The 15,720-nt window shown below is 47.2% G+C and overlaps 1 protein-coding gene across 3 annotated transcripts in view; it reads right to left on the bottom strand.

The window, feature by feature from the left end:
• The window catches only part of ESRRB (estrogen related receptor beta), a gene marked incomplete at its 3' end in the record, with an annotated part of 107,409 nt that overhangs the window by 13,840 nt on the left and 77,849 nt on the right, over positions 1-15,720 (bottom strand). For 2 of the 3 annotated variants that reach the window (XM_081227169.1, XM_081227168.1), the window contains 2 exons: positions 2,023-2,133; positions 1,051-1,212 (listed from right to left, as the gene is read on the bottom strand). In XM_081227169.1, the coding sequence (XP_081083295.1) occupies positions 1,051-1,212; positions 2,023-2,133 (273 nt within the window). Of the gene's footprint in view, positions 1-1,050; positions 1,243-2,022; positions 2,134-15,720 lie in introns of all 3 variants that reach the window. The other variant, XM_081227167.1, reaches the window with a different exon arrangement.

Below are 15,720 nucleotides of genomic sequence, written 5' to 3'. Positions count from 1 at the left end.
TAACCATGCATGCTGTATTCATCTTTCAGAGCCGGTGGCAAACACAAAAAGGATCGAGAGACAGGAAGATAAACTGTCCCACATTACAAAGCTAGGAAGAATCTGAGTCCATGGTAGGTCACTGCCAGAGAAGAACAGGATGTCTCCCCGACACTATAAGCCAAGCTGTTAGAACCGCAAAGGAATAAACTGCACAGACTTTAGAAAGCCCCCTAAGAAGGGTGTAATGCAGAACATGTGGGTATCGGAGTCTACATAATCAGCTCCCTCCCTTTATCCAGAATGAAAAAGACTGAAAGAGGGGTTTGGGGTCACATGCATGAAGAGAAGTCCGGATCACCCAAAACACATTCGTAACATGTACTTTTCAGGCCAGAAATGATCTTAAAATCATAGAATCCAAACTAAGAGACGGGCCTCCCTTAAGATCAGGCAAATGGCAAGGGTGAGCATGCAGCTGACGTCAGGATGTGCCAGAGCATCATACACACGCTCGCATTTCATCCCCACAGCAAAGCCCATGAAGGAGGTACTGCTGGTATTTCCTGTTTGCAGAGAGGTCAGGTGACCTGCCTTGGGTTACACAGCTAGCAAATTGCAGACCCAGAACCTGAATTCCAGTCTGATTCCAAAGTGCATGCTCTTAACCACTCCACTTCACCTGCCTCTACTAGGAAACAAGAGAGTCAATCCCTCTTCTGTGTTGCTTTCTAGTATATTTCCAAGAAGATTTAGGATAAAACCCTGTTCTTTGGCCTTCAAGGATTCAAAGAACCTGCTCTGATTATTACCTATTGTAGAAGCAATCATACCCCTGCTAGAATGATAATCCATTCTGAAGAGCCCCCAGCAGTTCAGGAACATCACTGGGCCTTCCAAACAACGGCTCACCTCCAATCCCACAAAGAGAGAAAGGAGGCCAGAGAAAAATAGTCTTGTCAAGATTCCACAGGGCTCCTGGGTCACAGGCTCCCATACATCAGAACCAGAGCCACGGGGGAGCGGCTGTGAGCCTCTGACTACATTCTCCCCCAGTCCTATGGGACTCACCTGGGATGTGCTTGGCCCAGCCAATAATGACCACAAGCTCCCTGTCTGCCAGATCACAGAGCGTGGTCAGAGCCTTGATGTCGCCCTCTGGCATGCCAGGGGGTGGCATGGCGTAGAGTTTGTCCGGCTCAGCCACCAGCAGGTAGGAGACGATTTTAGTCACTGCAACAACAAAAGGGAGAATGTAAATGCCTGGGAAAAGAGGAAAGGGGCCAAGGTGGAACCTGAGATGGCTCAGGAAGAAAAGTTGGGTTCTGAGGAGCCCCAGAAGCTCAAACATGGCTAAAAACCCCCCTCCATTCCTCCCTCCCTCCCTCACTTCCTTCCTTTCCTCGCTCCCTCCCTCTTTCTCTTTCTTTCTTTCTTTCTATTCTATTGGTGATAGTTGATTTACGATGTGTTAATTTCTGCTATACAGCAAAGTGACTCAGTTATACATATATACATTCTTTTTCATATTCTTTTCCATTATGGTTTATCCCAGAACATTGACTATAGCTCCCTGTGCTATACAGTAGGACCTTGGTGTCCATCCATTCTATATGTAATAGTTTGCATCTCCTAACTCCAAACTCCCAGTCCATCCCTTCCCTACCACCCCCCTCCCTTTCTGACTCCACAGAGTTGCTGGCAGTGATGATTTGGGCTCTTGGGAAATATCCCAACAAGGGAAGTTGCCTGGTGAATTCTCTTATGGTGAACGTGATTCAAGTGGGAGGTGAGGGGACATGTTCTGGATGCTGGGCCCGTGCCTTCTTAGGATCATGCTGCATTTGGAGCTACATTCTGTAAATGTCACAGGAAAGGTCTTCTGAATGAAGCCTGAAGTACCAATGCCAGACACTGATGCCCCTCCCCGTGACCCTCGGTGCCCCATAACCCAGCAGTGTGAAGATGGCATTTCCCCAGAGGGATGCCAGATGTTCCAGGAACAGATGCTGGCAAGAGGGGCAGGGACTGCCCTGCACTCACATGGCTTTTTAGCAGGAGGAGAAATCTGTAAGCTCAGGTACGGGCTGCTCTCTGAGTCCAGCCGTCGCTTGTATTTCTGGCGGCCTCCACGCACTCGGTCAAGGCGCACACCTTTTGGGGAGGAAAGGGAGAAAGTCTCAGGGTTGTTCAACATCACCAGGGGTGTTAGCGCTGACTTTGGAATTTCAGCAATGGCTAAATCTTCAGGGCTACTTCCCGACGGCTTTTTTTTTACAGCTGCCACATGGCCAGCCTCAGGCCAGGTGACTGAACAATCCTAAGATAATTGTCTTCCCAGTAATGGCCCATCCGGGTTGCCCTAGGCCTGGTCCTGCCTCTCTGGAGTCAACATCCTCCTGAAATCCATCCCAAGCAACCTTCAGCTCTTGAGTCTTTCTGTCTCCAAAAGACAAAGCACAAAAAACACACTCCTCCGATGGTTGGGGAAAGAAGACACACCATTTTAGATCTGCTGTGAATCCAGGCAGGACTGAGTTAGCTTACCAAGAGAGGAAAGGCCGCCACAGGTGGCCCCTCCAAAGAGCTATAACAAAGATTTGCAAACTTCTCCATAAAAAGCATCTAAGGGCTTCCCTGGTGGCGCAGTGGTTGAGAGTCCGCCTGCCGATGCAGGGGACGCGGGTTTGTGCCCCAGTCTGGGAAGATCCCACATGCCGCGGAGCGGCTAGGCCCGTGAGCCATGGCCGCTGAGCCTGAGCGTCCGGAGCCTGTGCTCCGCAACGGGAGAGGCCACAACAGTGAGAGGCCCGCGTATCGCAAAAAAAAAAAAAAAGAAAAAAAAAAAAAAAGCATCTGGATGGGCACTCATTACAAATGTCAATTTCTGGATCCCTCCCTCAGAGATTCTAGGATTCAGTTCTGTCTGTCTATACAAATGCCCCACGGGATGAGGATGCTGTTTGTCCTGGCCACACCAGGAACACCAGTGCCCGGAAGGCTCTCAATAGCAGGTACAAAAGCAGCTGTGGCCATTCCACCCTGACATCCATTTCCAGGAGTGAGGCCCTATCCTAGGGAGACAGACCCCTTATTTTCACTGGGTCCATACCACCTTCAAGAGTCCTGCCCACCCACAGCTCCTGCTGTCTGGACAGAGCTGTTGGTACCATTTGACAACCCCACCAGCAGGCAGGGCGGACAGGACCTCCAGGGGGTTCCTCAGCCAAGGCTACACAAGCCTGTGTGTGGCCACCAACCTATGTGACCTGACATGAAACGATGGATGCGACCCATCGACTGAGCTCCAAGTGAGAACTAACATAGAAAGCAGAGCGGCTCTCCTTTCCTTACCATGAAATGGACCTTGACTAAAACACATAAGAAGTCGAAGTCAGAGACAGAGACAGAGTCCCCAGAGGGAGCAAGCTCGGTGGCTTCAACTCCTCCTCCTTTCCCCAAAGGTCAACAGCATGATGGGCTCAGAGCCCCAGTCAGTTGATCTTTGGGGCCCTGTCTTTCCCCGGCACTTCCTCCTGCCGGTCCTACCTTCTTCCATCTTCCTAGCCCACGGTGGGTGCTCAGAGGGCCAGGAGGATGCGGTAAGCACACCCAGCCAGGATGCCTGAGGGGACTGTCTTTTGGGGGCCAATCAATGCTCGGCCTTTCATCAGCAGCATCCTTTTTACCCCACAACCTGGCACTTTTTTATTTGATGCTGAACATGGCTGTAGTGAACTTTTTTCCCAACAAAGGGTCTACCCAGCATCCCACCCCTGCTTCCTATTTCAAAGCAATTCCCCTGTTGTGAGTCATCTTACTGGGGAGGGTAGCAGTAGTGCTCTTAGCCGCAGGGGTGTGGGCAGCCCTGGTCCAGACTCTCCTGATTACTGCATCTCCCGTGCCTGGGCTCTCGGGGGCTTCCCTTGGTCCTTGTCTGGCTAAGTGTGGTCCTTGAGCCTCCTGACGGGCTTGCAATGAACTCTCCGTCTGCTTCGAGAGTCAGAATGGGTTGCAACTGACCACCTCTATAGTGGGTTCTCTGGGACAAGACACTGAGATAAGGACATGAATGTAGGCAAGTTTATTTTGGAGGCGTTCTCAGGAAGAAAGTCAATAATGACCACAGCTTCCCAGCGGATGTGGCTGTATAATCCACATCCATCAGCACCTCGGACCTTGAAGGGGCAGCCGAATCCCGTCCAGCACAAGACCAAACTCACGTGCTGATGGGACTCTGGCTCACCCCTCCCGGCCCCTTCTGTGAGGGTAGAAGGAGCAGGCACATAAGGGCAGGAAGGAGGACAGTTCCTCCCTTTGCGGAAAAGGTTTTTGGGGAGAAGTTCCCTGTTTGGAAGAGTTTTCTTGACCCCATCCAGTGACACAGCCACAAAGCAGCTCAGCCCTGCCTACTACACCCGAGGCGAGTCAAACCCTCCACCAAGCTTCTCCCCCTGGAAAGCTGGCAAGACCAAGAGTGAAAATGCCAAGCGTCAGGCATAAAGGACCGTGAGGACCCCAGTTTCCTGAGCACCTACTATGTGCCAGGGTCTGACTTGGAGTCCAAGATGAGCCCCTTCCCCGCTTCACTGACTTTGTCTGCTAGATGCCAGTCTCATGAGCTTTCCCTTCCCACCCAGGCTGCCTGATCCCAGACAGATGTCAGCAGGAGAGTGAACTGCTCCACAAAAGTAAAAAGAGGCGCCCATCCCTCAGCAAGGCGAGAAGATGGGCAGATGCCACCTCTGTCACAGCATCCATGTGAAATACTCTCTGTCCTGATACAGGGCCTGGCTCTTGGTGGGTGTTCAAGAAAGTCTTGACACATACAGGAATGGATATGCCTCCACCCAGGCTGGGTGCTTCTTCCTGGGCTCCAATAACACACCGGGCTTCCCCTAACAACTAGGCGCCCCTTACAGCCACAGGCTGCTCACCATGTTACTCCAGGGACTGTCGTGGCACCCAATGTGCCATGTGTATGCTTAGAAAATGTGAGCTGTTACTATGATCATTGCTGTCATCATTATTATTACTCTTCCCCTGCGCTGCGTACAGCCCTCTGGTAAGTCACGTTGATAATGAAATAATGAGAACAGCCTAACTGATGGAGGACTTTCTGTATGTGTTGCCCTATTTAAGCCACAGCATATAAAGCAGGTGCAGGCTTCCCTGGTGGCGCAGTGGTTGGGAGTCAGTCTGCTGATGCAGGGGACGCAGGTTCGTGCCCCAGTCTGGGAAGATCCCATATGCCGCGAAGCGGCTGGGCCCGTGAGCCATGGCCACTGAGCCTGCATGTCCGGAGCCTGTGCTCCACAACGGGAGAGGCCACAACAGTGAGAGGCCCGTGTACCGCAAAAAAGAAAAAAAAAAAAAAAAAAAGCAGGTGCTATTATCCCCATTTTACAAACAAGAAAAACTGAGACTCACAGAGATTTAGCAATTTGCCCAATAAATGAGCCAATATCCAACCTCTTTGCCATTTCAGGGTATGACTTCCCAGGGCACAGCAGGTATAAACTCTCTAAATTTTCTCCACCAGATCTTTATAGCACAATGGTCAATAGCTCCAATCCATAAGTGTATCAATTAACAGGTTATTCTGTTTAAAAAAAAAAGTAGCCTGCTGCGTTTGATTATGCACAAATTGATAACCGATATGAGGTGTGTTTGTTCTCCTTGCCTCCTGTCTGCTTTCCAAGTCCTACTCTGAACACAAACCCCAGTCACTCAAGCCCACGGGATCCAGTGATCAAGGTCCCTTGAGTTGTGTGTGGCCTTAGCCAAGCTGGCGCTCGTGGCCTTGGTCTAGGATACAGGGGAGGAGGCAATGGTAGTAACAACTCTGCTCACCGCATGTGGCTTTTGTGACAAATGACATCATAGTGGAAAAATTATTGGTAAATTGGGAAGTGGTTTCAGTAGCCGGGTGAGGCCATCACTCCCATGGCTCTGTGCTCTGACACCCACCTGGCACTTCACATGCCACCTCCAATTCAGTGGGCTCTTGGAGGGCAGGGCCGAGGTCTGCCCCATTTTCTGAGTTCTCCCTTCCCCCCTACACTGCCCCACAGTCAGGGTTTATCAAAGACCATTTAGGGTAGAGGGGTCCTGGGGCATAGACCCAGGCTGGGGTTGGGCAGACGGGCCCCCACCTAAGCTGCCCATACCATCAAAGGTACCCTTGAAGGCCCCGTTCAACTATTATCTCTACTGGGAAACCTTTCCAGACTCCCCTGGCTGAGCTGGCCACGCCATTCTTGGGCTCCCTTTGTTCTTCCTCTTTACATCAACCAAGGTCAAAACAACTCTTTACCATCATACACTATGTGCCCATCTCCCTGGTGGACTGTGGGCAACTTCTGAACAAGGACTTTCATTTATCTTGCGGCCCAAGCTCAGCACACAGCCTGCGGGCAGTAATCAAATGTCTGAGTAAAATGACGTGTCCAGTTAAAATGAAGCTCTTCAGAGTTAAGGAACAAAAGAATCTCAGGGTCTGATCCTTGCTCCAGCTTCCATTTGTCTCTCCAGCCTCCAGAAATTCACTCTCTCAAGGCAGCCCATTCCTCATGAAACTTTCTCCTTGTATCGAGCTGAATTCTTTCTCCAGATCACTCCTTACCCTGCATCCCATCCAACAAGACCACCTCCCTTCCATAAGACAACCCTTTATGGACTTGAACATCCTTGGGCATCCACCTTCTATGCTCAAGTACCCTTTATGTTCTACATTTGTACAGTGTTTTAGGCCAGCCACCTCCTCTCCTTCCACACATTTGTTTGTACTGATGCGACCTGATGCGAGAAATGTCAGCCCCTCAAGGGCAGAGACAGTGGACAGAGGTCTGAATTCCTTTGCACTCTGCCTAAACAGACATTGGTCTATGTTTATACTTATTATCTGCCAATGTGTGTTTTTCTGGGGACTTCCCTGGTGGCACAGTGGTTAAGAATCCGCCTGCCAATGCAGGGGACACGGGTTTGAGCCCTGGTCCGGGAAGATCCCACATGCCACGGAACAACCAAACTCGTGCGCTACAACTACTGAGCCTCTGCTCTAGAGCCCACGAGCCACAACTACTGAAGCCCGAGTGCCTAGAGCCCGTGCTCCACAACAAGAGAAGCCACCGCAATGAGAAGCGGGCATACCGCAGCAAAGAGTAGCCCCCACTTGTTGCAACTAGAGAAAGCCCGTGTGCAGCAACGAAGACCTAAAGCAGCCAAAAATAAATAAATAAAATAAATAAATTTGTCAAAAAAAAAAAAGAAGAAGCCCCTCCCCAAGAGGTAATACAGCAAGATGTTGTATCATGAATCCTTTAGAAGTGGATCACCAAATACTAACAGTTGGATCTGGCAGACATTATTAGTTTCCTACCCAATTTCATTCCATTCCCCCTCTTCCATGCTAACAGAGACTGGATTTTCTTCATAGGCACATAGGGCTTTCTTCATAGAGAGCCGTAGCCAGTCCCAGCATTCCTGTTCCCCACTTTCCCAGTTTCCCTGGTAACCAAGGCTGGTCATATGACCTGGTTCTGGCCAATGGGATGTAAGGTGAAGTCCATGGTGGGGGCTTCTGGGAATGGTTTTGCTTTTCTGATAAAAGAGACAGACATAGTTGGTGCAGCTCTTTTTGCCCTTCTTCTGCCCTGACCTGGAAGATGAAGCCTAGAGCTGTGGCAACCACCTTGTAACAATGAGGCAGCCATGTGAGGACACCAAAGAACACCAAAGAAGAAAGGCAGAGCCTGAGCCCTTGATGCTGTGGCTGAGAAGCCTGTGCAATTGGCCATTTCTAGTCTTCTTCTTAGGTGGGGCAATCAATCTCATTTATCGATGCTTAAGCCACTAGCAGTCAAGTTCTCTGTAACTTGCAGCAGAAAGCAATTTTCGTTGATAAAATGGGCAATTACTTTTTAAATTAGGATGCTTAAGTCTTACAAACAGCAAATGGAAAAAAATAAAGGCGGGGACTTGAACCTGAAATAAGAGGTGCCTTATTGTTTGTGTTCTTATATTAGTGAAATATCTAAAAAAGTAGGCTCAGGGAGCATATTAAAATACTAATTAACTTAAAATTGCTGTCCAGGATTATTAGATTATATCATCTTATTGATATTTTCTGAATTTAAAAAAGCATCAATAATATTCTCATGTAAAGTATACCAGAGCTCCAAATACTATAATAAATACTTATCCTTTGTTTTAACTACAGTTCAACACTGTTTCATCTTTTAACATGTGCAGGCCAAAATCTAAGTATTCATAAGTGTGTCATGAATACATAGTGAGTGCTCAATAAATGTTAGCCAATATAATTATGATTAAAAATATCAATACTTCACCCTTGAAACTGTTCCGTATCTTGACTGTATCAAAGCAAATATTCTGGCTGTGATGTTGTACTATAGTTTGGCAAGATGTTACCATTGGGAGTAACTGGGTAAAGGGTACATGAGATCTCTCTGTATTGTTTCTTACAACTGCATATGAATCTATAATTATATCAAAATTTAAAAGGTTAATGAAAAATTTGTTTAACTACTTGTGGAAATGTAACCCAGTGATTCCACTCCTAGGTCTATACTCAAAAGAATTGAAATCAGGACCTCGAACAGATACTCATCTGCAAATGTTCATGGCAGTATTATTCACAATAGCCAAAAGGTAGAAGCAACCCAAGTATCCTTTCTTTTATTTTCAAAGGTCCTTTTTAAATTAAAAAAAACCTTTTTTTTAATTTTAAGGTTTTTTTTGGCTGAGCTGTGTGGCTTCTGGGATCTTAGTTCCCCGACCAAAGATCGAACCCAGGCCCTGGCAGTGAAAAGTGCTGAGTCCTAACCACTGGACTGCCAGGGAATTCCCCAACCTAAGTATCCATCAACACACAATGTGGAATTATATGTACAATGGAATATTATTCAGTCACGAAAACAAGAATGAAGTTCTGATACATGCTATGGCATGGAAGAACCTTGAAAACATTATGCTAAGTGAAATAAGCCAGACACAAAAGGAGAGATGTTGTAGGATTTCATTTATAAGAAATAACTCGAATAGACAGAAAGTAGGTTGGAGGATCCCAGGGGCTGGGGGTAGGGGAGAAAGGGGAGTTATAGTATAGTTTCTATTTGGGATGATGAAGAAGTGTTGGAAACAGGTAGTGGTGATGGTTGCAAAACACTGAACGTGCTTAATGCCACTGAATTTTATGTACACTTAAAAATGATTTTTAGGGAATTCCCTGGCGGCCCAGTGATTAGGACTCAGCACTTTCACTGCCGTGGCCCAGGTTCAATCCCTGGTTGCAGAACTAGGACCCCACAGTCACACAGCTCGGCCAGGAAAAAAAAAAAAGTTTTTAAAAGGTGAATTTTGTTGAATATGTTTTGCCACAATTAAAAAACAAGGTAATATACCTAAAACCACTGAATTGTACAGTTTAAATGGGTGAATTATATCTCAATAAAGCTATTAAAAGATTTTTTTAAATACTTCACTTTTCTCTGATTAGTGGAATTAAATAACACAAAATGTATGAAACATAGTAATGTGCTCAGTACACAGTAGGCCCTCAATAGTAGTCTCTTTCCTTTCATCTGCCTATGAAAGTGGTAGTGTCTGCCTTGAACTGCTAGCTTTCTTCATGGGAAGAGAGAGAAACACACCCCCTTAGTTACAACTACCGTAGGTCAGATGTGTTAAACAAAACTCTCAAGAAACTAAGGTTCAGAGAGGTTGAATATTATGCCCAGGGGCACACAGCGCCAACACAGGTACTCTCTTGAATATGCTCGGCTGCAGCCATATAGTCCCCAACCCCCAGCAGTCTCATCACTAGGCTGGTGCCCCTGTATCTGCAGTGTCCAATCCCACTTCCCAGCTCAGGGCACAGGAAAGAGCACAGAAGCTGCTGGGCTGCTCTGGGGAAGAAACTGCCTGCGGGGAGGGGAGTGGGGCTCCCCCAAGCCCCTGCCCCATCTACTGACCTATCCACACCGCAGGCACGTCAGAGCAGCCAGAGCCTGCGGCTGCCGCGTCCTGGATCAGATGTCCACTTGCTGACTTGATAAGATCAGACTTCTGACTTTTTTCTTAATGGAAGTAAAATAATTCCTGCTTCCCTCCAACTCCCCCCCCCCTTTCTCCTCGGTCGCCCTCCTTAAGCTGGATGAGATCCCAGCCTTTCGGAAGTAAAAATAGCAGAGTGTGCAGGGGTGGCAGCGGGGGGGGGGGGCAGTTTTAAGTTTCTTTCTTTTATCCCAGGCACTAAAAATAACCAGTTAAAGCTCAGAAAAGTGTGGCCCTGCACCTGGCCCCCAGCCTGTCCCAGGTGCTGCCCCGTCACATTTCTCCTTCCACAGGAAAGGCTCAGACAAGGCAGAGAGGGAGAGGTTCTGAGCCTGTGTCCTTCTCCTGCCTCCTCTGCAGAGCTGCTGTCCTAGACACTGCAAAGCTGTCATGGTCAAGACTCTTCTCTTCCTCTTACCTAGGAACCCGTCCCCCCCAAACACACACTCAATTTAATGTCCTTGGTTTATTAAGGATGTGTGCAATGCTTTACAGTTTACAAAGCTATTTCCATGTGTCATTTGATCTGTGTAACAAAATTGAGGGAGGGAGAACACATGATGATTATTATTATTCCCATGTGAAAACTGAGGCTCAGAAAGGTCGGGTGACTTTCTCAGGGCCACACAGCCAGGAAAGGTCTGAGGGAGGATCTGAACCTTAATCTCTAAGTCCTATCTCCTTAGCCCTGAACTTGAGACCACCTACCCTGTATGATTGTCAGAATGCCCTGAAAGCCTTTGAACTACACAGACCTTAAGGACTTACCCACTTAAGTCAATAGGGGAGATGTACAGGAATGGATAATTTTGCAATGCTCCTCTAATGATTCTGACCACCTACCAGGTCTGGGGAGCATGCACTAAACCTATTTTATGCAGTACTTTTGTCTAACCAGTGTTCCCCACAGGAGCCTTAGGTGTTGACTCTCTACCTATAAGTTCTACCAAACTATAGCTACCAAACTATAGTTCCATCTCCAGAAAGAGGAACAAACCACACAAAAGGTGATAGGAGTACTCTGGGCTCCTGAGGGCTCAGGGGCTGTGGGTCACGTGGACACGCTGATGGACACCCCAGCCCAGCAGAATGCCCTGCCTAAACACTCATCTACACCCCACACACGATCTGAGCTCCCTTCAGCCACCTGTCTGGCAGGAGGTCCTGGGTGACAGGTGAGCTCACTTTGCTGCCTCCGAGAGGACAGGTATCTCGGACTGCCACTTACCCTGGTGCCATATCATAATGGTGAAGAGTGCCTCATTCCCAACTCACCATAAGCCGAGAGAGCCTTGTGGGTGGATAAACACACATGCCACCTAATATACCAGGGCTTGTGCCAGCTGCTCTAGGATGGGTTAAGATGGTACTGGGTGATGAGACCCTGGCCTTCTGTTTATTAAGGAAGTGTCTGCTCTCCTGCTGCTCTCTCCTCTGGACCCTTCTCACCCAGGGCACCGTGTCCCCAAGGACATTTCAGTAGGGCTGTGCTATCCTTGCATTCCTAGCTGCCAAAAAGTCTCTAAAACTGAACACCTAACCAGGAAAGACTATTTCAGCTCAGCCTCCCTTTCCATTCCCTTCCTCTTTTTCCCACTTTGAGGAAGGGCTATAGGCTTTGCTACTGGCCAAGGCATCTCAATGAGTTGGATTGGACTTCTTAGAAGGAATTCTTGTATAACCAAGGAGACTAGATTCCACCCAGCTCTGTTATTTACTAGCTGCATGGCCTTGGGCAAATCACTTAAACTCAGTTGCACTAGATCAGTCATGGCAAAAAGCTGTCAGCTGCGCCACCATCCTCCATTTCCTAGTCTGTGGCAGACATTGCTAATCAGTCACAGCACTCTTGCCTACTGATCCCAGGCACTGCCTAAGAAGCCTTTCAATCATGCATTCTAGGCAGCTGCTCCCCACCCTACAGTTGACAGTCCAGCTAAAAGCAATTTGCCATCCTGGAGCCAGCTCATTGTACTCAGAAGTCAAGTCCAGCAAGATCCAAGACCAACATGGGTAAGGCAGATTAGGAAAGCATCTTTACAGTAGTAGGTTAAGTAAGTAAGTAAATAAATAAATTAAAAAAAGGTATTTTAATGACACAGAAGTGCAAACCATAAAGGAAAAGACTGATACATTCAATTTATTAAAATTACTAACTTCTGTTCATCAAAGGATGCCATAAAGAGAAGAAAGCTACAAATGAGATCTTTACACCACCAGCTACTGAAAAAATGACTCATAAAAATGACCAGAATATATAAAGATTTCTAAATAAAGTAGAAAATTTGGGAAAAGGCTCAGACAAGTACCTCACAGAATACAACTCTGTTTACTCCTTTACATACTGTCTGTTGTCTGTGGCCACTTTCACATTACAACAGCAGATTTAAACAGTTAAGACAGAGACCTTTTGGCCCACAAAGCCTAAAATATGTATCCGGCTGACTCCTGTAATACAGAAATGAAAATAGATGAATTATAGCACCATGCAACAAGATGCATTCATCTCAGAAATACTGATTAAAATAATTAAGATGCAGAAGAATACGTATAGCATACTTTCATTTAAAACTGAAAAACATGATATGATTTGAGATACAAATATATGATAAAACCATAAAGAAAGGCAAGAAAAAATAATGTGAAATCAGGATAATAGTTGCCCCTGAAAGTAATGAATGCGGGCTCAGGTACAGAGGGACTCTCAAAAGTAAGGGTAAAATTTCTTTTTCTTAAACTGGGTGGAAGGTATCAATATTCTTCCTACTTCACATATCTTTTTGGCAAATGACAATGCCTGTCCTTTAAAATATGTTATTCTTTTCCCATCCCAACATAGTTTTAGCTGGACACATGGCATCCCAGCTAAAGACTACAATTCCCAGACATCCTTGCAAAGATGTGTGGCCGAGTGACTAGATTCCACCAATGGGCTGTGAATGGAAGGAACTTGTACCACTCTGGGTCCTGTCCTTTGAGGGATTGGATATAGGCTTTTCTTCCTTTTGGCTGCCTTGGAGATGGGTCCACAAGTGGAAACCACTTGCTAAGGATGGCAAAGCCATCAACCAGTCCTGGATCACCTTAGACATATTGGACTGCTACATGAGAGATGAGAGAGAATTAAAGTTCTATCTTGCTTAGGTTTGAGTTTTTTGCTTTGAGGGAGGAAGGGAGTCTCTCTGTACAGAAGTTTAGCCTTACCTTAACTAATATAACATACTATAAATATTTTTCTGGATCTACTTGATGCTTACTTTAAAAATATATATTTATTTATTTATTTATTTATTTTGGCTGCGCTGGGTCTTTGTTGTGGCACGCATGTGGGATCTAGTTCTCTGACCAGGGATTGAACCTGGGCCCCCTGCGTTGGTAGCACGGAGTCCCACCAACTGGACCACCAGGGAAGTCCCTTGATGCTTACTTTTAAAGGAAGTGTTTTGTTTGTTTTCATTTTTATTTTTAAAGTGGATAGATATATAGTAAGTGCTGCCAACCCTTCAGGAAAGTTTTGTTGAGAAAGGGAGAAGGGTAAGGTAGCAGCAGCTGAACAGAGATAAAGTTTGGATCAAAATACATTTGTGGGTTTTTAAAATTAAATTCTGTTTGGGTGCAGATGAAAATGATCCAGCAGTGAGGAAGGGTTTGATGGGGTTGGAAGCAGACATGATACTATAGGAGTGAAGTCCCTAATAAAGAACGAGGAAGGCGATTCAGTGCAGAGATGGGGAGACCGGCTTTTTTTTTTTTTTTTTTTTTTTTTTTGCTGTACGCGGGCCTCTCACTGTTGTGGCCTCTCCCCAGACTGGCTTTTGATAGGAACAGAAATACCTCTAAGAAGAGTGAAGACAGAAAACAAGTAGGTAGGTTTGTGGATTCAACAGCAGGAGGTTTAGAAATTCCCCACTTGGGCTTCCCTGGTGGCGCAGTGGTTGAGAGTCCGCCTGCCGATGCAGGGGACACGGGTTCGTGCCCCGGTCCGGGAAGATCCCACATGCCGCAGAGCAGCTGGGCCCGTGAGCCATGGCCGCTGAGCCTGTGCGTCCGGAGCCTGTGCTCCGCAACGGGAGAGGCCACAACAGTGAGAGGCCCGCGTACCGCAAAAAAAAAAAGAAATTCCCCACTTGACTGCTTCTATTTTCTCAAGCAAATATGAAGCAAGGTCATCAGCCAAGGAGCAGGGAAAGAGGCTACAGGAGATTCAAAACTGCCTTCTGAAACACAGACGAAACCAGTGATGTAACATGATGCAGAGTATCTTAAATCAGTGACTAACATTTTACTCTGTGGGACAACTCTAGCGGTTTTCCCTGGTGAATCAGGAGCAAGATGAAACAGCAACTAAATACTATCATTCCTATTTTACAGAGGAGGAAAGGGATGCTTAAAGAAGTTAGTAAATCACCCAAGGAGCTGATAAATGGTGCCGCTGGGGTTTTACAGGGTCTGTATGACCACTGAACCTGTTATCCAATGTCTGACGAGCCAGAGCCCTGAATGAACAGTAATAAGGGCTCAGCACAGACAAGACCATCTCCTGTGACTTCATTCAATTAACACTTCCCCAACCAGAGGTCATCAAGTCATCGTGCCTGAGTGGCCCAAGGCGTGAGGCCATACGGGAAGATCTTGTGAGGTGTCCGATGTGTGTGTGTGTGTAAGGTGGAAGGTGGTTCAGGGGATACAAACAGCCATCAGAGTTCTTGGGCTCTAGTTCAAAACTATTCTTTGAAGTGCTCAAGAGTTGTTTTGTTTCAGAACACTAATGTATTTTGGAAAAGAAAAAGAATTTTTCAAGGCAAGTCATCTCTCATCCTCTTTCCTCATTCACAGGGCCAGAAAAGTGGTATTTCTGGCATGGGCTAGAGGCGGGATACTCTATAAATACAAAGCCATTAAATCCCATGCAGCGGGAACCTGATCAGGGCCTCCTTTTAATTTCCTGACATGAGCTGGCCACTAACCCAATTACCCAGAATCCCCGGAGGAGCCGTCCGCCTTCCCAACAAGCACAAAGAGATTGAGAGCGTATTGCATGGATGTCAGCCCAGCTTTCTCTGAAATCAAATATCTTTTAGAAAACACTTGGGGAAAGGCAGACCAGGGGCTATGGGGAGGAGGAAATGAAGCGGGCCCGGGAGGCTGGTGGCCTGAGGGAGGTAAAGTGAGGTGAGCAGAAGAAGTTTGCAGGGACAGTCTGTGCGGGAAGATGTGCAGAATTCCCGGATGGATGGGTGCCCCCTGTGACATGCAGCAAATGGTTCTCCAGGTTCTCCTGGCTTAGAGGCTGTCGGGCCACACCCTCACCTATCTGGGGAGAGCTTCTCCATGGTCCTCCCAAGGGACTTTTCTCATCCTCCTTTTAGACCCCAGACGGGGTCAGCCTAAGGCAATGCCACCTCTAAGACTCCCACCAGCCAATCCAGGAGGAAAATCAAGGCAGCTGGACACTAGTATGCCCCACCTAACACAATGGGAGCAAACGAGAGTATCTTTTTTTTTTTTTTTTTTGCGGTACGCGGGCCTCTCACGGTTGTGGCCTCTCCTGTTGTGGAGAACAGGCTCAGTGGCCATGGCTCACGGGCCCAGCAGCTCCGCGGCATGTGGGATCTTCCCAGACCAGGGCACGAACCCGTGTCCCCTGCATCGGCAGGCGGACTC

Source organism: Mesoplodon bidens, assembly GCF_964165515.1.
Source record: "Mesoplodon bidens genome assembly, chromosome: 3".
In the NCBI taxonomy this organism is placed as follows: domain Eukaryota; kingdom Metazoa; phylum Chordata; class Mammalia; order Artiodactyla; family Ziphiidae; genus Mesoplodon; species Mesoplodon bidens.
This window is presented reverse-complemented; position numbering and strand designations above follow the sequence as displayed.